At 37.6% G+C, this 19,478-nt stretch overlaps 1 protein-coding gene across 5 annotated transcripts in view; it reads right to left on the reverse strand.

Annotated features, from left to right (window-relative positions):
- Positions 1–13,892: 13,892 nt before the first annotated feature.
- Positions 13,893–19,478, reverse strand: part of ZMYM4 (zinc finger MYM-type containing 4) — a 230,189-nt gene continuing 224,603 nt past the window's right edge. For all 5 annotated transcript variants that reach the window (XM_037827754.1, XM_037827755.1, XM_037827756.1 and 2 more), the window contains 3 exons: positions 19,080–19,328; positions 15,427–15,556; positions 13,893–14,605 (listed from right to left, as the gene is read on the reverse strand). In XM_037827754.1, the coding sequence (XP_037683682.1) occupies positions 14,398–14,605; positions 15,427–15,556; positions 19,080–19,328 (587 nt within the window). In that variant the 3' untranslated portion in view covers positions 13,893–14,397. The remainder of the gene's footprint in view (positions 14,606–15,426; positions 15,557–19,079; positions 19,329–19,478) is intronic.

Below are 19,478 nucleotides of genomic sequence, written 5' to 3' on the forward strand. Positions count from 1 at the left end.
CCATTTTTCAATGCAAAAAAAATGATCCATGTTCCTCTGGGGGGATACAGTGTCCCAAAGCCCAAGATCTGGCTTTTAGAGTTTTGGGCCACTGCTCTTTCCTTTTGGGTTCCCATATCAGTAGGGGTTGGCCATATGCCCCCAGATATATTCACTGTTCTTTGTTCATGGGGCACCTTGCTGGGCATGTGGGGTAGGAGGAAGGCTGTTGCGCAGCCCTAGCCTTCCAAGAAAGTGAGAGGAGAGGACCACTGAGCTCATACTCTTCCCAAGGCCCCTGTACACAAAAACCAGCTGAAGGTGTGTGGTATTAGCTCTCTTTTTACAGATGAAAAAACTGAGGCATAGTGAGATGAAGTGACTCAATCCATACAGATAGGAAAAGACAGGATTAGAACTTAGGGTCAGGGCCAGTAGAGCCTATGCTTGGTAGAGGTCCAGCAGTTCTTAAATGTAAGCACAGAAAAGAATCACCTGGAGACCTTGTTAAAACAGATTGCTGGGCCTCACCCCACAGTTTCTGATTCAGTAGGTCTGGGGTAGAACCTAAGAATTTGCACTTCTAGTGTTCCCAGGAGATGCTGCTGTTGGTCTGGGGGCCACATTTGGAGAAGCACAGATCTAGAAAAGCATATTCAGTGCAACACGTATAGGAGGCAGCAGGTGTCCTGTTCTGAATAAGTGTAAAGAAAGTAAGTCTAGAGAAGGGAGAGCTGGAATCTGCAAAGAACTATAATCAAAGCCAGGGCCACAGGGTTTTCAAAGTTGGGAGTGGTGGGGGTGAGTGGCAAAGTGGAGCTGCCCAGACACTGTCACAGCAGGCAGGCTTGAAGGTACTGGAGGGCTCTCAGGTGAGAGGGGCCAGATGGAAAAACAGTTGGCCTTTCACACAGCAGAAGCCACTGGCAGCTTGGGCAATGGAAACAATGATGGTGGACATGTGCGGGCCAGACTGCAAAGGAGGAGATGGAGGGGGAGCGATAAGGATTTGGTGAGGTTGGTGTGTTGGGAAAAGTTTGAAATGACTCAAAGTAGCCACAGGACTTGAAAACTTACTGGCTTTGCAGGGAGCATTTCTGTTTCCTCTGGGCTTCATTTCTGTATCTTGTTTAGCTCAGCCACAGCTCACTGAAGGATATATTTTTATCTCAGGTCCAAAGATAAAGAAAATCTTTCACCCATCATCAAAAAATGATTTTTAAAAACACAAAAAGACAGAAACAGGAACTGATGCTGTTTTTCCAGGTCTGGGTCTTGCATTGAGAAAATTTCCATACCCTGACTCTTCCTCGATTCATAAGCCAGGCAGAAACCCCTGGAGTTGCTTTCAGAGAGCTAGGCTGCAGCCAGATCAACTCCAAAGCGAGCCTTCCTAGTCATGGCCTGAAATAAATTTAATTCCAGGAGCCTGGAAACCCCTTCAATGACCAAACAGCTTGGCGAAATACTCATACATCCTTGCCTAAGACCAACACCCCCCTCCCAAGTCTTTCATTTTGTAGAATGCCCAGAAGGAAGGCCAACAGAGGGGAGCCTCCCATTTTTGACCTCACTCGGTACTTTGTGCATAGAGGAACTTTAGTCATCAGGAGGCAACAATCCAAGAAGAGCCCCTGGTACTGGAAGGCTTGCAGCTTTGGCCTTCCTGCTTGGGGAGACTGGGTTAGAGACTTTGATGCCTGCTCTTCCAGTTTCCCTCTGATAAGTGGAAGGAGCAGAAGTCCCCACACTCACTGAGAGGAGTCTCTGAAAATGGGTACAAAAAGAAGGTAAGTGCAATCTGGAGGCATCGGCCTGCAGAAGAGGGTTTGAGGAACACGGATCAGGCCCTGGATTCCTTCACAGGAGTTGCTGACTACTTTAAGGGCCCCTACATATTCTCTGGTCAAACCCAAGCCACTCAACTGCTGCAACTTCTTCCACCCACCTGACTCCCCAGTTTGTGTTTGGTGCTAGTGGTGGCTGCCTCATGTCCAAGCTTTCCAGGACAGTGAAGGCTGTCCACTCTCATGCCTTTTCACAAAGGGCCTGGGTAGGGTGTGCACCTCTGAGTGTAGAGTACTGCCAAACAGGTAAAACTTCCCCTCCTCCTGGGAGGGGCTGAGTTGCTCAGGTTTGACATTGAAGACGATATTAATTAGGTCCTTTTAGTCAAAAGGAACAGAAAATAAGATTACTTTTCATGGGAATAAGGATAGGCCTTGGCCAGTCTTCTCCCCAGATCTAAATGCAGATGTAAAATTCTCTGGCCAGTCCCTGCTGTGCCCTATTCTCACTTTCCTAGCTATACTTTTGATTTCCCTCTTTCCTCATGTCTAATTAATCAATACATTCTTGTGCTCTGGCATGAGTGGTTATGCTAGCTTGATTCTGCTGTGTCCCTGAGAAAAGCTTATGTTCTTTTAATCCAACCCTGTGGGTGTAGACCTATTGTGGGTGGGACCTTTTGCTTAGGTAGTTTCTATGGAGATGTGACCCACCCAATTCAAAGTGGGTCTTAATCCTTTACTGGAGTCTTGTGAAAGGATAAAAAATGGTAAAAGCCCAGAGAGCTTATAGAGAAATGCCCTGGAGATGCTAAAGAAGGACCACAGGAGCTGAGAGAGAAACGCCCTGAGAAATTTTGGAGAGCCATCAAAAACCCAGGAGAGAAGGACCAGCAGACATCACCATGTGCCTTGCCATGTGACAGAGGAACCCTGGATATCCACCAGCAGGCTTTCTTCAGAGAAGGTATCCTTTTGTTGCTGCCTTAATTTGGAAATTTTCAGAGTTTAAGAAATGTAAATTTGTAACCTAATAAATCCCCATTGAAAAAGCCAATCCAGTTCTGGCATATTGCATTCCAGCAGTTTTAGCAAACTGAAACAGTGGCTCTCACTCTGGCTGCATATTAAATCAACTGGGGAACTTTTAAAAAGTTCTGATGTCTGGAACTCACACTCCAGAGGTTAATTTGATTTTTAAATGTTCAACTCATCTTTTATTAGTTCCTCACATAATTTGTTCAGCCATGACATGTCCAAGAAAAGGGGGAAAAACAGCCCTCAGCAGCTCAGCTCTGAAAGATTTCCAAACCATCGGAGTTTGGGTAGACAAAGATGGCAAGCATCCAGGCACCCAATACCTTCTAATCACCTTAGAGAGGGGAACTTGAAGTTGGATGTGGCAGGTAATAGTTGGATTTCTTTGCTCAGGACACACAGCTAGTCCACATTTCCCAGTTCTGCATAATATGGACAGAAAGGTGTGCTAACTTCTGCCCTGATCCAGTAAAAACGCCTACGTGAGCCTCACTCTCTTCCTCCATCTACTGGCCAGAAGCAGAGGATCACTCAGGAGACTGTAAGGACTCAGAGTTGGTGGGGCCAAAGAAGGAAAGAGCCTTGTCCCTCAATCACCACTCAGAAGAGAACTGCCCTATCAGGAATGGCTGTTGGGTTGTTGTGAGAGGAATAAACTTTTATAATGCTAGCTACTGCTTTTTTTTTTTTTTTTTTTTTTTTAATAGCATTATTCAAGATCATAGGTCCCAGTCCACTTCTGTGACGGGCCTTCATAGGACTGAGTAAGCTACCAGGGATGACACTGATGCCTCTGCCCCATCTCCACAAAGGCTATGTGAGCTGCGGGAGAGGCAGATGCAGGACTAAGATACACACCACAGACCTAGCCTACAGTTCATCTGCTTTTTGTTCTTTTTGCAGAGTGGGCAGTTATATCTCAGACCCTCCCCTAGGATAAGGGAAACATGCTCAGGGATCTAGAGTTGGGTGGATATCTGTAGTGTGTAGCTGGGGGTTTTGAGGGCTTGAAGAGGGATGATCAGCAGCAATCTGAGACTTAAGCTCCTAGATCTGTGTGTGGATGAACTTCCCACTTGACTGCTTACAGGAGGTATCACAACTCTTCCCATGTCTTCTAGCCCAGCAAACTGTAAACAGTTTCAAATGTCCATTTCTGTAATCTTGCTTAAAGGAAGAGCCAGGACAAGTCCAGTGCAAAAAGTGTTTAATTCAAAGTTTGTGCTGTACATGGCTACAGCATTTTAGTATTCTTGAACTGGATGGCTACATGGAGAAGAGTCAAAATCTTTGTAATCTGCCAGCAATCACCCACACCCCGGTTCTTCGAAGGAGCCACCCACCCTTAGGAAAAACAATGTCAGTAAGCACTCGAGTCAGCCCTGGGCTCCCAGCCTTTAAGAATCATGGGGATACCTGTAGTCACAGTTTCTTGTGGAATTTATTAGTTGGCTAATTAAATTAAAGCATTAAAACAGATAAAGTGCTACCACTTTGGAGCATTTTAAGCTTTTCCCTTATTAGAAATTAGAAATTTCCCTTATTAGAAATTAGAAATGCCCTCTAGTCTTCAAGTAGATCCTAGTAGCCTAGAATCTTTCCTGCTCTGAAACCTGGGGCCACATTTGGGGCTGCAATGACTCATGTGCCTCTTATGCTCTGTATAGCACACAGCCCTTTGTCTCCTTCTGCCTGCAAATTTTATGAGGCGGGGGCCACATCTTATGTTTTGTAACATTCTTAACTCTTAACAAAGCACAAACAAGTATGGGAGCCAGAAGATCTGGGAGTGGTCAATACCCAAGAAACTTCCCACTCTGATTCTGTTACACGGAGACAAAACACGTAAGAGTTTAAATACTTAGTGTGTCTCAGACTAAGGGATTCCTGTTACGCTACCCCTAAGCTACACGTGTCCATCAGTGATTAATGCCAACAACAGGCAGCAGTAGAGAAACCACAGAAACCATAAACCTGGATGTTTTCTGGAGAAAGACCACTGCACACCACTTTATCCCTTTCTTATTTCAAAAATCCCAAGCTATCTCTCTCAAAAGCATGACACAATTTTAAAAATGGTACTTCAAAAATATTAAACATCATACTCTTATAAAAACAATTCAAACTTCAACATTTTTTTAAAATACCAATGCTATTTTATTTGTTATCATATCCCTAGTCCCAACCACACTGGCTAGTATATGCAGTTTAAAGACAGACAAATGTGCCTGTGATGAACACAGAGTCTAACGAGCATCCATGGAGGCACACGGAGGTGTTCTAGGTACACAGGACACAAACTGACCCAGCCTAGATGCTAGGTGAAGATGGTAGATCTAGTCTGTTAGCTTCCACTGAGCTGACGCTTTGAGGGAACATGGCTAAGTAAATTCCCAGGTAGTACTTCTTGGGGATAGAATCAGGAAATGGAATTAAAATACTGAATAATAACATATAGAATGGGGGAGTGGTGGTAGTGATTGAAATTAAAGTACTTTAAGGTCCTCAACAGGACATTAGAAACACTGATTAACTTTCAAGTTTAAGTCACGTGTTCATGTTATAAATAATGAGAAAAATCACTAAATATTCATAGATATAACTTCTAAACCAAAGGAAGAAAAAGGAATTAAAATAGCTCAACCAACCCAACAGAAAGCAGGAAGGGGGGGTACATTAAAAAATTTTCAATAACCACAATAGATTAAATGGCATAAGTAGTCAGATTGTATATTAAAACAACAACAACAACCAGACAGAAGTTATTGGATTGGACTGTTAACTATAAAAGAAACACCTAAAACATAACATAGAAAGATTGAAAATAAAAGGGCAGCAAAAGATATACTGGGAGCTTTGAGTATTAGTAAGACAATGAACTAGCATAAGCTACTGGCTCCCTTGCCCTAAATTAACCTTATAAAAACAACATAACTTAGAAAATAGCATAAATCTGAGGAACTACCACCCAAACCAAAACAAAACCAGTAACAAAACCAAAACAAAAAAGAAATCCCCCCAAATCCTGTAAGGAACCTTAGGAGACCGAAGGTTATCAAAACCAGAGGGAGAAGTAGGATGTGAGTACAATGTCTGCTCTTACTGCACATGGGACAGTCAAGTCACTGGTGTCAGTGAGACACTATCATGGCAGCCCAAGAGCTCTGCTGGGGTGGAAAGAGGGTTAGGCTAGACAGCTGCTCTTGGGATTAAAACTTCCATCCTTTTCCCCCTCCAAAATCCAGGGCTGATAAATGACAACTAGCAATTCTGCCTCTTCCAGTGAGCTTTTTCCTAAGGGTCTGAAGGTGAATCTTTGAGGAGTTGCTAGTGGATTGGTCAACAGTGACTGTGAGATGAGAGGTCACTGCCTCCCCTTCTTCAGCTGTTTGGGAGGGGCACAACATGACTTTTACTAATAAAAACTACTGGACAGAGGAGCTGATGGTTTGAGGGAAGATGAGTGCACAGGCCAAAATAACTAGATGCCTGAGGAGCACAAACTGCCATCCCCCAAAACTGCAAATTAAACATACACTATTTGAACCAAGAATTTAAAATAAAGCAAAAAATGAATGGGATAGAGGGATAGATACAACTCAAAACCAATCAGTGGGCTAGAGCATCATTACTGAGGACTTTTACCAAAAGGAAGCAGGAAAGGGTGAAGAGATGGGGACACACACACATACACCAGTCCACAGGACTAAGTGTCAACATCTAGAAAATGGGAGTCCCAGAAGGAAAAGAAAAAAAGTGGAGGCGGCAGTATTCGAAGAAATAATCAGAATCATTTCCCAGACTTAAACATTAAAGCACTCATAGAACAAGGCATAAGGAAAAAGTACAATCTGATATACTGTAATAAAAGATATTTTAAGACCATCTAAGACAAAGCAAAAATTCTGAAAGCTCCCAGAGAGAGACAGTGTATCACACTACAAAGAAACAAGGAATCAGATCGACATCAGGCTTTTTAACAGTATCCTTAGATGAAAGAAGACAAAGGAATAATGCTTTCAAAGTGCTGAAGGGAAAGAACTTTGAACATAAAACTGATTATCAAGAGGAACTCTCGTTTAAACATGCAAGTGTACTAAAAAATATTCTGAGGTATACAAGGCGTCAGAAGTTTTTTTTTTTAAACAAAATACCCAGTATGAAAATATTCTTGGAAGAAATGGTCAAATAAAAATAAATTTAGACATGGGAAGAGATCCAGGAAATAAAAGTGAGCAAATTGAGCAAATACTCTGGCAAAGTTTAGTGCCTAAAACAGCTAGGACTAAAGGAAAAAAAAAAAAAAGGAAAAAAGGAAATTGAAGTGTATTAACCCAGAAAACCAAAATTCAAAAAAAAAAAAATATTAACATGGTAAGGGTGGGCAAGACCAAAGGAACATGACATAATCAAGACTTGCCTTAAGAGGAAAAAGATTTAGATGATAAGTTTAAGAAACCAATAGGGATAAACAAACATGATTTAAGTTTCAAGACTGGCATCAATAAAAATAAAAGTAGAACATATTACTTTGAAACAGGCAGAAGAAAATCTGCTATACAATGGAAAGCATGGGGAAAAAAAACACAAAGTACAGTAAGTAAAAACTGTGAAGTAATAGCAGAAATAAAGCCTAATAGCAGCAATTACTGAATGTAAAATCTTTAATTTGACATCTTAAACTTAATCCCTTCCTTCCCATCCATATTTTCCCTCCCCATGAGGAGACACTAGAGTTGGAGGAAGCACGGCTGCATGGAGGCACTGATGTGCCCAGAATCCATGGAAAACTTGTGGTGTGGATGCCATGTAAGCAGTAAGGAGAACGAGTGCCAACAAGTTAACTGGTTGAACAAAAAAGTAAATGTATTGAGGATAATGGGAGCCAGGTTTCTCACTGTTTGAGAAAGGATTACAAAGTGGAAAGGTTCTGGGAAACCAGATTCTGAGGCCCCCATCTTAGGCAAGTTGGTTAAAAACTCATAGGTTTTTTTGAAAAAATAATACACACACACACACAGATATAGATGTTATTCATTCATTTATAATTCTAGCCATTGAGAGAGTCTAAAAACAATTTTACTTTAGAAGCAATGAGCACAGTAAGTGCTAAAAGGCATCAGGGCTCCATGGAGACATGGCTGATTCCAAGGCTGGGGTAGGAAAGTACAAAGTAATCCTGGAACATCTTGTAAGTAAATGCTCAAAAAATAATGGGAATATGTCAAAGGACAGAGGAGCCAACTAGAAGAGGCTTCCATTGGCAAATCCAGGGCAAGTTGAATATCAAATAAATAATGAGAGTATCAGATTACAACCTAATGAATAAAATAGGAATCCATGAGTCCACACTGATATAAATAAATGAATAAAAAAATTTAAAAGACTCTAGTGAAGCAATATTTACAGTATCTGATAAAAAGAAATTTGATGCAAAAAAAAATGGGTGGGAGATTATATGCAGGTAAGAAAGAATCGAGAAAATGCAAATATAATGGATATCTGTATATTTCAAGCACAGGCTATAAACTAACAAAATTGCAGGCAGGGTAAGTGGGGAATGGATGAACCCTTGGGTTAAAAAAGTAAATGGGAAAATACCTACAACAGACTGATGATATTATCATTATGGATGAACCTGGAAACACTGCTAGAGCAGTACTCAGAGGAAAAAATTATGATTTGAAATCATTTTTCATTTTTAAGAAATCATCGTCAGGAATCAAGAAAGATAATAATTAATAAAATTAATAAAATCATTCAAAATTCAATAATTTAAAGAATGAGAAAAAGGAAAAACTCCAAGAGAAGAGAATAATAATGTTGGAAATAAATGAAATAGAGAAGGCTGACAAAACCAAATGCTGGTTCTTGTAAAAGATTATAAGACAAGACTGATCAGGAAAAAAAAGATGCAAATAAACAAAATAATAACAAAATGTAGAATGAAGAAGGAAATAATATATGCTAATAAATAAAAAAATGTAGATGGAACCGAGAAACTTCTAGAGAAATATAAAATGTTCAAATTGTGAGACATCAAGAACTTGTATAGACCAATGAGCACTAAATAAATTAAAATGGCAAAGACTTCCCCTTGGAGGAATTTGAAAAAAACCACAAGAATGAAAAGTTTTACAGTTTGTCTATACTTTCAAAAACAGGTTTTATAAAAATTGTTCCACAAAATGGAAATGGAGTAAGATCTACGCACCTCTTTTTGAGACTAGTGAAACAGTGATTCCAAAACCAAGTAAGGAAAATTGAAGGAAAAAAAACAAAATGTTATGGAATATTTCATTTGTGACTATAAGAGAAAAATGAAACTAACCAAAACAAAAGGTAAATAAAATATTAGCTGAATCTAACAGATATGTTTAAAAAATTAGCAACAGTTTATCCAAGGAATGCAAGAATAGTTCAACATTAGAAAATCTTCCCATATGCTTCACAACATTAATAAAGGCAGAAAAAAAAATCATAACTAATACTATAAATGCAAAGAAAATTTGGTAAGCTTAAAACATCTATAAATAAATAAACTAGTAATGAACTAAGAATAGGAGGAAATGCTCTTGATAAAGGTTATCCATATAATCCAACAGTTCATTTAAAAAATATATACCATGATCAATTAGGATTTAATTGCAAATTCAAGGATGGCTCAGCATCAGAAAATCCATCAATGTATTTCATTAAATGAATAAAGATAAAAACTATCTGATTTTATAGATACAGAAAAGAAGCAATTGATAATGTTCACTGTTATTTAATGGCGAGGGGAGAATCTCATAGCAAAACTGTTGAACTTTTTTAAACTTGATATGGTTAAGATTGCTCTCCAGAATGGCTATACAAGTCTACATTTGTCTACCTTCACTCTTGAAATGTGTAAGGCTTTTTATAGTTCCTGCGTCCCTACCAATACGTGGCATTATCCACTTTTCTTATTTTAGCCATTCTTAAGGGTATAAAGTGATAGCTCTTTAAAATATCCCTATTATGAGTTTGAGCATCTCTTCATGCATTTGTTACCCTTTTAGGCTTCTTCTCGTCTATGAACTACCTATTCATTATCTTTTGTTCAGTTTTCTTTATGATTTCGCAGGTTTTTATATATTCTAGATATATATCCTCTGTTGGTTTTAACATTACAAATATCTTCTATGAATTTGTTATTTTTATCCTTTATTAAAAGAAATATTTAGTGTTGATATAATACAATTCATCTTTTTTATTTTCCCCACAAGGTTTATGTTTTAGGAATTTTATTTAAGAAACTCTTCTCCCCTAGATTACAATAATATTCACCTATATTTTCTATTACTTTTATAATTTTACCTTTCACATTTAAACCTTTAATCTATCTGGAGTTTATCTTTGGACATGATGCTAGATGGCAGTTCTATTTTCTCCAACATCAACTACTAAAACAAATGCAGGGGTCTTGAGAATTACCTAATTACTAATCCTTGACAGTTTTTGGTTCTATTGTGAATACTACTTTTTCCTTTTAATTACATCATCTACTTGGTCACTGCTCTTCTAGAAAAATGCTAGAAATTTTATAAACTTATTTTTTATCTAGCTTCCTTACTTGAACTTGTTTTGCTGTAATAGCTTCATTCTCTTGGTTTTTGTACACAGATATTCCTAAACATCTGAATTACTTCACTTAAAAATGATGGCAATTTTATCTCTCACTTTCCAATAGTAATTTCTGTTTTCTTTTTCTCTCCTTACAGTCTTGATCAGAACTTCTGGCTCTTTGTTAAGTGTGAGAGTGGGCATAGTGGCTGCTTGGACGGAAATCAAGTAACAATGGCTGACATAGATGGAAGGTTCATTTTATTGTGTTTCCATCTCCTGGGGTGTTGCTCTTTCCCACATGGGCAAAACTGGTTTGCCATGACACATTCATATTCTTCCCACAGGAAAGGGGAAATTGGAAGAGGAGGGCAAGCATTTTCCTTTTAAGGATTTGGCCTGGTAGTTGTAAATTCACTTCTGTTTCCATCCCATTATTTAAACCTTGTCATATGTTCAAACCTAGCGGCAAGGTAGCCTGGAAAATATCACTCTTATCAAAGTAATCACATGCCTAGCTAAAACTTGGGGTGTTCTGTTTCTGAAGGAAACTGAAGAAAGGAGAGTGGATATTGTTGTACAATTGCCTTGTTCCTAACCTCAAAATGATGGTATTTAAAACTACCAAGCAAAGGAAGTTTTGTAGATTGCTAAGAATTTTTCCCCCACTTAAGGGAAAAAAAAAAAAAAAAAGATAAACTTTATCAAATGTTTTTGTCTGTATCTACTGATATACAATCATGTGTTTCTTCCCTTTATCAGTATACTGAAATATGCTGATGGATTTTTGTGATGTTGATCACTACTGATATCCAACTGACATTTGAAAGTCTACCAAGGGTCAGGCTCAACAATTTATTATTATCAACAAGTTATTGCTATTCCCACTCTATAGATGAGAAAACTGAGGCACACAGGTGATAAATAATTTACTTGAAAGTTATACAACCAGTAAAGTAGAGGGACTAGGCTCCAATGCCTATGATCTTTCCACTATGTAACAGTGCCTCAATTATTATTTTTTTAATGATGATGATAAACTATGATGAGAAACAAGTATTAATATAGAGAAATTGAGGATATTATTACTTTTTTCCTAAAATTTCAATTCAGTACCATAAGGGACCCTTTTATTCATATGGAAAATTAAATTCTGACTTTATAGTAGAAAACTGGGATTCATTTACAGAAATTCATTTTACTTTAGACTTTTTGGAAAACTTCTGTTTAACAAAGTTAGTAATGCAACAGGACAAGTAGGAGAATTGAAACAGTCTTTATGGAATTTGAAAGTGTACTTGCAAAATACCAAAACAGTTCTGGCATCAAAGGTAAATGTCATTTAGTCTTACATTCCCAATTTAAAGATGTATTTATACTTAAGAATGGGCAGATTCTATATTCAAATATCACAATTTCAAAACTGTTAAAAAGTTGAATTGATGCGAGCTTTGTAAATCTCAAAAAGGTTTGCTTGTAACCAAAGATATACATGATACCTGATTATTCCAGCTTTCAGGGCTTGAATATAGTTAATAAATTAACTAAAAATGGGAACAAATCTTTTGAAGGAAAAAAGGAAACAACTAAAAGACTTTGCAATGAAATACTATACATACTGAAATGGGTAAAAACTAAATTTATTTTCTGAAAACTGTTTTCGTTCTTTGTAATTTTACTATCTGTTTGGTCATATCAATAGAATGAAACAGAAAAAGATACTTAAAATTCTTTCAAGACATAAAGAAAAGGAATAACTCACCCATCAAATACAAATATACTATTTTATTCTAAGGGAATCTTTCTGTAGTTTTTGCAAGGGTAAACCCAAGAGTGGTTAAAAAACAAAAAAGAACAGAAAGAATGATTTAGGATGTTTCTCTTTTTGTTTGATGTTTTTTCCTCCCCCGGGGAAAAATTTTAATTTTATACAATTTTAATAAAATAAAAGAAGCAAATAATCTGACACATATATCAACAGCTACACTTATGAGGAATGACCAATAACTAATTTTCTCTTATGAATTAATTTAAAGTTCTGGGCAACTCTGTGGACTAACATGCAGTTGTAATCCTGATACAGTCATTTATCTGGGTACTGGATGTTCTCAGTTAAAAGATACAATTTTTTTTTCTTTCTGGTATTTCATTAACAGTTTATCTACTATGCTAACAATATTTTGTTTTTCATACAGCTACAGAAGGGGAAAATGTTAGTGTTTATACAAACCATAAACTTTGTGTAGTGGGGAATATTACACCTGATGTTTCTGGATAGTTTATTGGCAGACTTATCAGACAATCCAATTGTTTTTCCTCCATATCAAACAAGGTCTGGAAGTAAGGAAGTTTTCCAGTTAGAAATGACAAACACAGATGGAAGAATCATACAGAATTGGGGCAGATTCACTTCTTTCACACAGTTCTTGGTAATAAAAATGAAATTTGTTACAGGCAGAGGGACAGAACCATCAGTACACAATGTCAAAAGGCCTTTTTATTTTTATTGTAGTTAAGTGACTTATTTGTTAAAAAAAAATACACCTGCCATCCCCACCTAAAATGGGACATAATGAAAAGATTAAAATTTCTAATGGGCTTTTTGGACTTCTCTCATTTCTATCATAGGGTCAAATTAATCTCAACTAAAGAACTTCTGTGATTGACCAACATCAAAAAAGTTTTGATTCAAAATTTTGTGGGGAAGAAACTGAGAATGGATATGAGGGAAATGGACTGATGTACCAAACATACCTATGATTTGCAATCCTCATGGAACTATAAAATAGCTTGAGTTTGGAATAATGCTATAAGACCTGCCTGTGGATATCCTAGCCCTAGGATCCCTGTTTTCAAGTTTGTTAGGGTAACATGGTCATCTTCCAAATGCTTTACATAGGAACACAGTAGGACTTTTTTCTCTCGTAATTCTGATAGCTAAGTAATACTGTGTTTCTGTAGAATCACCCATAGGTTTGCCAGAGTAGGGAGAGAGACTATTCTTTCTGAAATGACAAGGGCCTCCAGAAACTGGTGTAAAAGACAAAATAAGAGGAATTATTTGGGAAATAGGAAGGTAAAGCAGGGGGAGAAAAGCTGCTATTTGGGGAAAAAAATGAAAACAAAAGGAGAACCCCCATTCTGTGTACCACAGCTCATGCTATGAAACAGCAGCAATAAAGGGCAGCACCCAAAGAAATGGGCATTTTAGTGGGTTTTCTACAAACAACTCAAGACACTTGGGGTCTAATGGGTGCCACAGATTTTCTGCGTGCATAATTAGCTTGTGAATTTCATCCCTTTTACCTTCATTTACCCACATCCAGACCCACAGCTGAGAAGGCTAGATCCAAAACGTGAAAGGGACACACATTATTGTGTTAACAGCAAGAAAGGCCTTTTTGCCCGATGTGAGGGGCCCATGGCAAAAGTACCAAAGTCTTCTATCCTTCACATAATTGGCTTGGCAGTGAAAATAAAAATCAAGACCACTTCACTCTCTGTCTTTTAAAAAAAGTTGAGTATTTTTATTGGTTCTTCAAGTGTGGGTCTCACAGTCCTCATCTGATGTCACTTTTAGCTCTGTTCTGACTTTTACATAGGGCTTGCCCAAGTTGTCTATTGCAGCCAAGGTTTCATTCCAAAGCTACCTCTCTAAGGTCTAAGGTTACTATGGTAGAGTTTTATACAAGTGTTCCTTAAAAATATTCCACAATTTGTTATTCCCAAACAAAATAAGATTATGCACCACTCAGAGAAACTGGTTAGTCATTCTGAAGATGTCTAAGAACTATATATCACTGCCAAAGAACAGAATTTCTCAGTTCATATTCTTTCCTTCAAATTTCATTTGTACATCCACACTGTGGTTCATGAGTTGTCTGTTTTCCATTATCTTATAATCAAGTCAGGAGGACTTGGGTTAATATATTGTTTTCCAACGGCTGGATGCATTCACAGTTTGGTGCATACCAATATATATGAAAATAGGAACCTCACTTCCATTTTAATCTGATAATTCAACATCAGAGTCTTCAGATTTGGCTTTGGCAAGTTCTTCATGTACCTCCCTCACCATGAGAATACGTGTTAACATGGTGTCCAGAGTCCCAGGGTCTATCGGGAATGTGGAGTACCACATGGGGCTATTCGGGACACAGGAACGCTCAGGTTGAAGGTAAAACACATCATTCCTCTGCTTCACACTTTCAGAACTATCCACAGGGGGGAAGAAAAAAGAAATTGGGGATCAGAGAGTATAGAAAATATGTAACTATTCTTTACTATAATGGTTCTCAACTTTTCCCCTCTGTGACTCAACTAATCGATAAGCAGTATACCCACAGGGATGAATAGGTTTATGGGCATTTTTTCCCAAGGAAGTAAGTAACCTGTTAGCTCCACATCTTTCCTCACACAAGAAACCACACTTGTTTGGAAGTGAGTATAATGTAAATATGACAAAGTATAAATCCTTCACAAACTTCATCCTCAGTGCCCCAATATCCTGGGATGAACCCCAATAGTACTCAATACATATTATCAAAGGGCAAACTTGGTCATTATATTTCTTTGAGAAAAAAATATATCACTTTAGTGTGGATCTTACAGTTCTAAAACCATAATGTTTCTACAAGAAAAGGACCACTCAAAAATTTCAAATCCTTCAAAATAAATTGTTTTCCTATTTGTAGGTTTAGCAATATAAGCTCTCTTTTAAATTTTCTTTTCTACATAAATAATAAAGTCACTGCATTAAGGTATCAAGTAAACGTTGAGTAACAGTTTTAAAGATCAACCAATGGAAGTGATTCTTACTTCTGAAGAGATTTTTTGGAAAAAATCAAGATAAGACAATTTGTTTCTTGTTCAACAATCCAGGCAGATATGAGAATGGGGAAAGAATGAAATTAGAGGTAAATCCTTGTCTAAAGTCAGAGGTCAGCTAGATTTCTGATGTCCAAGCACCTGGAATCCAAAATATGTTAACTTTTTTTGAAATGTGCTATATCTAGTGCAGAAGACAATCACTTACCATTTTGAGAGGTAAAACTCATAAAGTCGGACTGGACATCTTAGTGGGTTTTCAGTATTCTCTGCCATCTCCACACCCAGTGGAACCTCATCGCCTTCATTTCGTTTCCTCTTGCCAATGGTTAGTTTATCTTGAGACAGGAAATAATAATCAAAGGATTATATCAGAAAAGTCTTTTCTACAAAAGACACCCAATGAGCTGTACTTCACAGTTGGAACTTTGTCTGTCACTCCTTCCCTCCTCTTTACTTATTCACTTATTCACCATATATCTGTTGAGTACCTATGGGGGTGCCAGACATTATGCTAAATGCTGGGTTTACAACAGTGAACAAAAAGTCCTTGTCCTGTGAAATTTACATTCTCCTGCTCACCAAAGTGGGGGAATTGTGGCAAAAAGCATATTGCTGGAGAATATGTCTCAATTCTGAGGCTGATTTTGTTGATAGGCATTATTAGGCATAGGACTCTGTAGTCAGAAAGAAAAAGCAGAAAAGAGAGTTCCACCTGCTCTTCTCCTACAGTAGAGACCAAGACAGAAGTTGTCACCTCTCCATCTGAAAATACTTCTAATGTGGGGAACCCATGCCTACTGGTCCAAGGAGAATGTATGCCTGGTCCAATCTCTCTGTTGGTGGCTTCAGGATATTTACTGTCTGAGAACTTGCCCTTCATGTAGAAGGCAACACAGAGTTCTCCTACAGAACTCTGAGGGAGAGCAGTTAAGTCATGCCGCTCAGGGCAAGGGACTGCTGGCTGTAGAACTTATACTGCACTGCTTGGGACCATGAGGAAACTGTTTCCTAGGGAAGAGGGATTTTTGGAACCATGTAAATGGGAATTCCCATGGCCACATATACATGCACAAATAGATAGGATTAGGAAGACCCTACATTTTGGCCTGAAGCTATTCCCCAAACTCATTGTATTGATAAGCCCTGACGGAGAGCACTTAACCAGGTCAATCTGCAACGACTGGAAAAGTATGTTTTTTTTCCTTTTTTCCCTTTTTTTTTGGTTAGCTCCTGGCATTCAAAGATACTAGCTGAATACAAAATGAAGGAACAGACTCCTCAGAATCTAAGTTCCAGCAATAAAAATTAAAATATCAAAATGTCTAAGTTTCAACAAAATGTTATAAAACATAAAGAAACAGGAAGCAATGGTCCAGGCAAAGAGAAGACTTAACACATTAGAAACCTTCAATTAGAAGGACCAGACCTGAGACCTACTAGACAAAGACATCAAAAAACTGGTCCTAGATATGATAAAAGAGATAAAGGAAAACATGGACAAATAACTAATGGAAATTGGGGAAAATGATAGATGAACACAAAGAGAATCTCAATAGAGGGATACAAATTATGAAAGGTAACCAAACAGAGTTGAAGACTACATTAAGAGAAATTTAAAATTTGCTAGAGAGGTTCAACAGCAGAGTGGAGCTGGCAGAAGAACTGGTGAACTTGAAGATAAGACAACTGAAATCACAGAGTCTGAGAAGCAGAAGGAAGAAAGAATGAAGAAATGTGATCAGAGTCTGCCTGAGGGAGACGATCAAGTGTACTGATATAGACGATGAGGGAGTTCCAGAAAAAGAAGGAAGAGAGAAAGGGGCAGAGAGAATAGCCAAGGAAATAATGGCTGAAAATTTCTAAATTTGACAAAAGGCATGAATACACACATCTAATATACTCAACGAATGCCAATCAGGATAAACCCAAATAGACCCAAACACGACATATTATAATCAAACTGTTGAATACCACAGATAAAGAGAGAATTCTGAAAGCTGCAAAAGAGAAGCAACACGCCACATACAAGGGAGCCTCAATAAGATTGTCAATTTCTCAACAGAAACCACGGAGTCAAAAAGGTAGTTGGATGACATATTTAAAGTGCTGAAAGCAAAAAACAGTCAACTAAGAATTCTATATCTGGCAAAACCATCTTTCAATAAATGAGGGAGAAATTAAGACATTCATAGATTAAAAAAAAAAAAAAAAAAAAAAAGCTGAGGGAGTTGATCACCACTACACTCACAACACTGATCCTACAAGAGGTGGTAGAGTTCTGCAGGTTGAAAGGAAAGGACAGTGGACAAAAGAGTGAAACCACATGAGGAAATAAACATCTCCAGTGAGGATAACAACATGGGTAAATATAAATGCCAGCACATTACTGTATTTTTGGTTTTTAACTCCGCTTTTTTACTTCTTACAAATTCTAAAAGGCAAATGCATAAAATGTAATGATACATCAGTGGTTTGGGACTCATAATGTATAAACATGTAATCTGTGACAAGAACTACACAAAGGTGGGGGAGCACAGATATAGGAACATAATTTATGTATACTTATTAAAATTAAGCTGGTATCAAAGCAAATAAGATTGTTATAGATTTAGGATGTTAAATTTAAGCCCCAAGATAACACTACAAAGAAAATACCAGAGAATATGCAAAGTCATAAAGATAGAAATTAGAGTACAGGTTGCCAGGAGCAAGGGATAGGGAGAATAGGGAGTTAATTCATGTGTACAGGGTTTCTGTTAGGAGAGATGGTAAAGTTTTAGTAATGGAAGGTAGTGAGGGTATTGTAATATTATGATGTCATTAAAACCAAGGAGCGGTATGCTTGGAAGTGGTTCAGATGGGAAAGTTTATGTTGTATATATATTCCCACAATTTAAAAGAAAAAAGGACAACTAAAGAGACAATGACAAATGTAATACATGATCCTGGATAGGATCTAGCAAGGGAGGAGAAAAGGCTCAAAGAGACATTATTGAGACATATTAAAAAATTGAAATATATCAATGTTAAATTTCTTGAACTCGTTAATTGCACTAGGAAATGTACATGGCAGTATTAAGTATTCATGGAGCATGATGTATACTGCCTACATTCAAGTGTTCAGAAAAATGGATTGACAGATTGATTGATACAGCAAATGTGGCAAAATGTTAAAATCTAGTTATCTGGGAGGTAGGGGTATTTTGGAGTTCTCAGTATGGGGATTGCATTATTTTTGTAAGTGTCCTGTAAGTATGAAAGTATTTCAAAGTAAAAAGTTAATTTTTTTTTTTAAAACCAAGCTATTATTAATGAGCTGTTTTAGGAATACAAGATCATAAACTTTCTAATTAAATTGTTGCTGCTGATAAAGTCTACTGTGTTCAAAATCAGCACACACTCAGCCAGGTTATAAATTTCTTCGGGATTTGACAATTTAACATTAACTAAAAAGACATGCTCTGGTCAAAAAAAAAAAGATCAGTAAGTTTAAAAGTTGAGCAAGTTTTATTTTTTTTAGCAGCAGTTGACCCATCTTATGCCTCTAAATCAGTGATCCTCATGATTGCATATTTAAATCCCCTGGGACATTTTTAAAATGCAGATTATTTGGGCACCACCCTAGGTCAATAAATTAGAATTTCTAATTTAAAAGTTAATTGAAGTATTTGTAAGCCAATAATTCCTTTCATTTTAAGGCAAGCTCTAACCTAGCTTTGACAATACAGAAAACCATTTAAATGTTGAAGTAAAGTTATGCTCTTTCATGTCTAGAATTTATGAGTACCCCTCTGTGACATCTCTCCATTTTAGTACTAAATAGGAGTTTAACAGAAATGTAGAAACACCACCACACACCTGGTTCCGACTCCTGCTTTTGTAAAGGTGGGAAGAACCTCAGATATGTCATCTTGGTACTGTACTTCAGGGTCCTGGTCCGTCTCATCACATGAGCAAAGGACAGCTTCAAGTGCTCAGTAACGTTCTTTAGTTGAAAGTATTTGGTATTGAAGAAAAGGAGCGTGTTCAAGAGGACAATTGGCGAGTAAGCGCCCAACTGTTTGCACTCCCACAAATGCTCTTCTTCAATGCGAGAGAACATGTAACCTGAACAGAGGAAGAAGAAAAGAAATAGCACTTAGCTCCAGCAACACAGGACTAAAAAATTCTCAAATCCTAAGATAGGAAGATACAAGGGAAAGGAGACTGATTCTTCCTCTCTATTCCTTCTCTTCCTTATGCAGATGAACAGAAAAG

Source organism: Choloepus didactylus, chromosome 2 (assembly GCF_015220235.1).
Source record: "Choloepus didactylus isolate mChoDid1 chromosome 2, mChoDid1.pri, whole genome shotgun sequence".
In the NCBI taxonomy this organism is placed as follows: domain Eukaryota; kingdom Metazoa; phylum Chordata; class Mammalia; order Pilosa; family Megalonychidae; genus Choloepus; species Choloepus didactylus.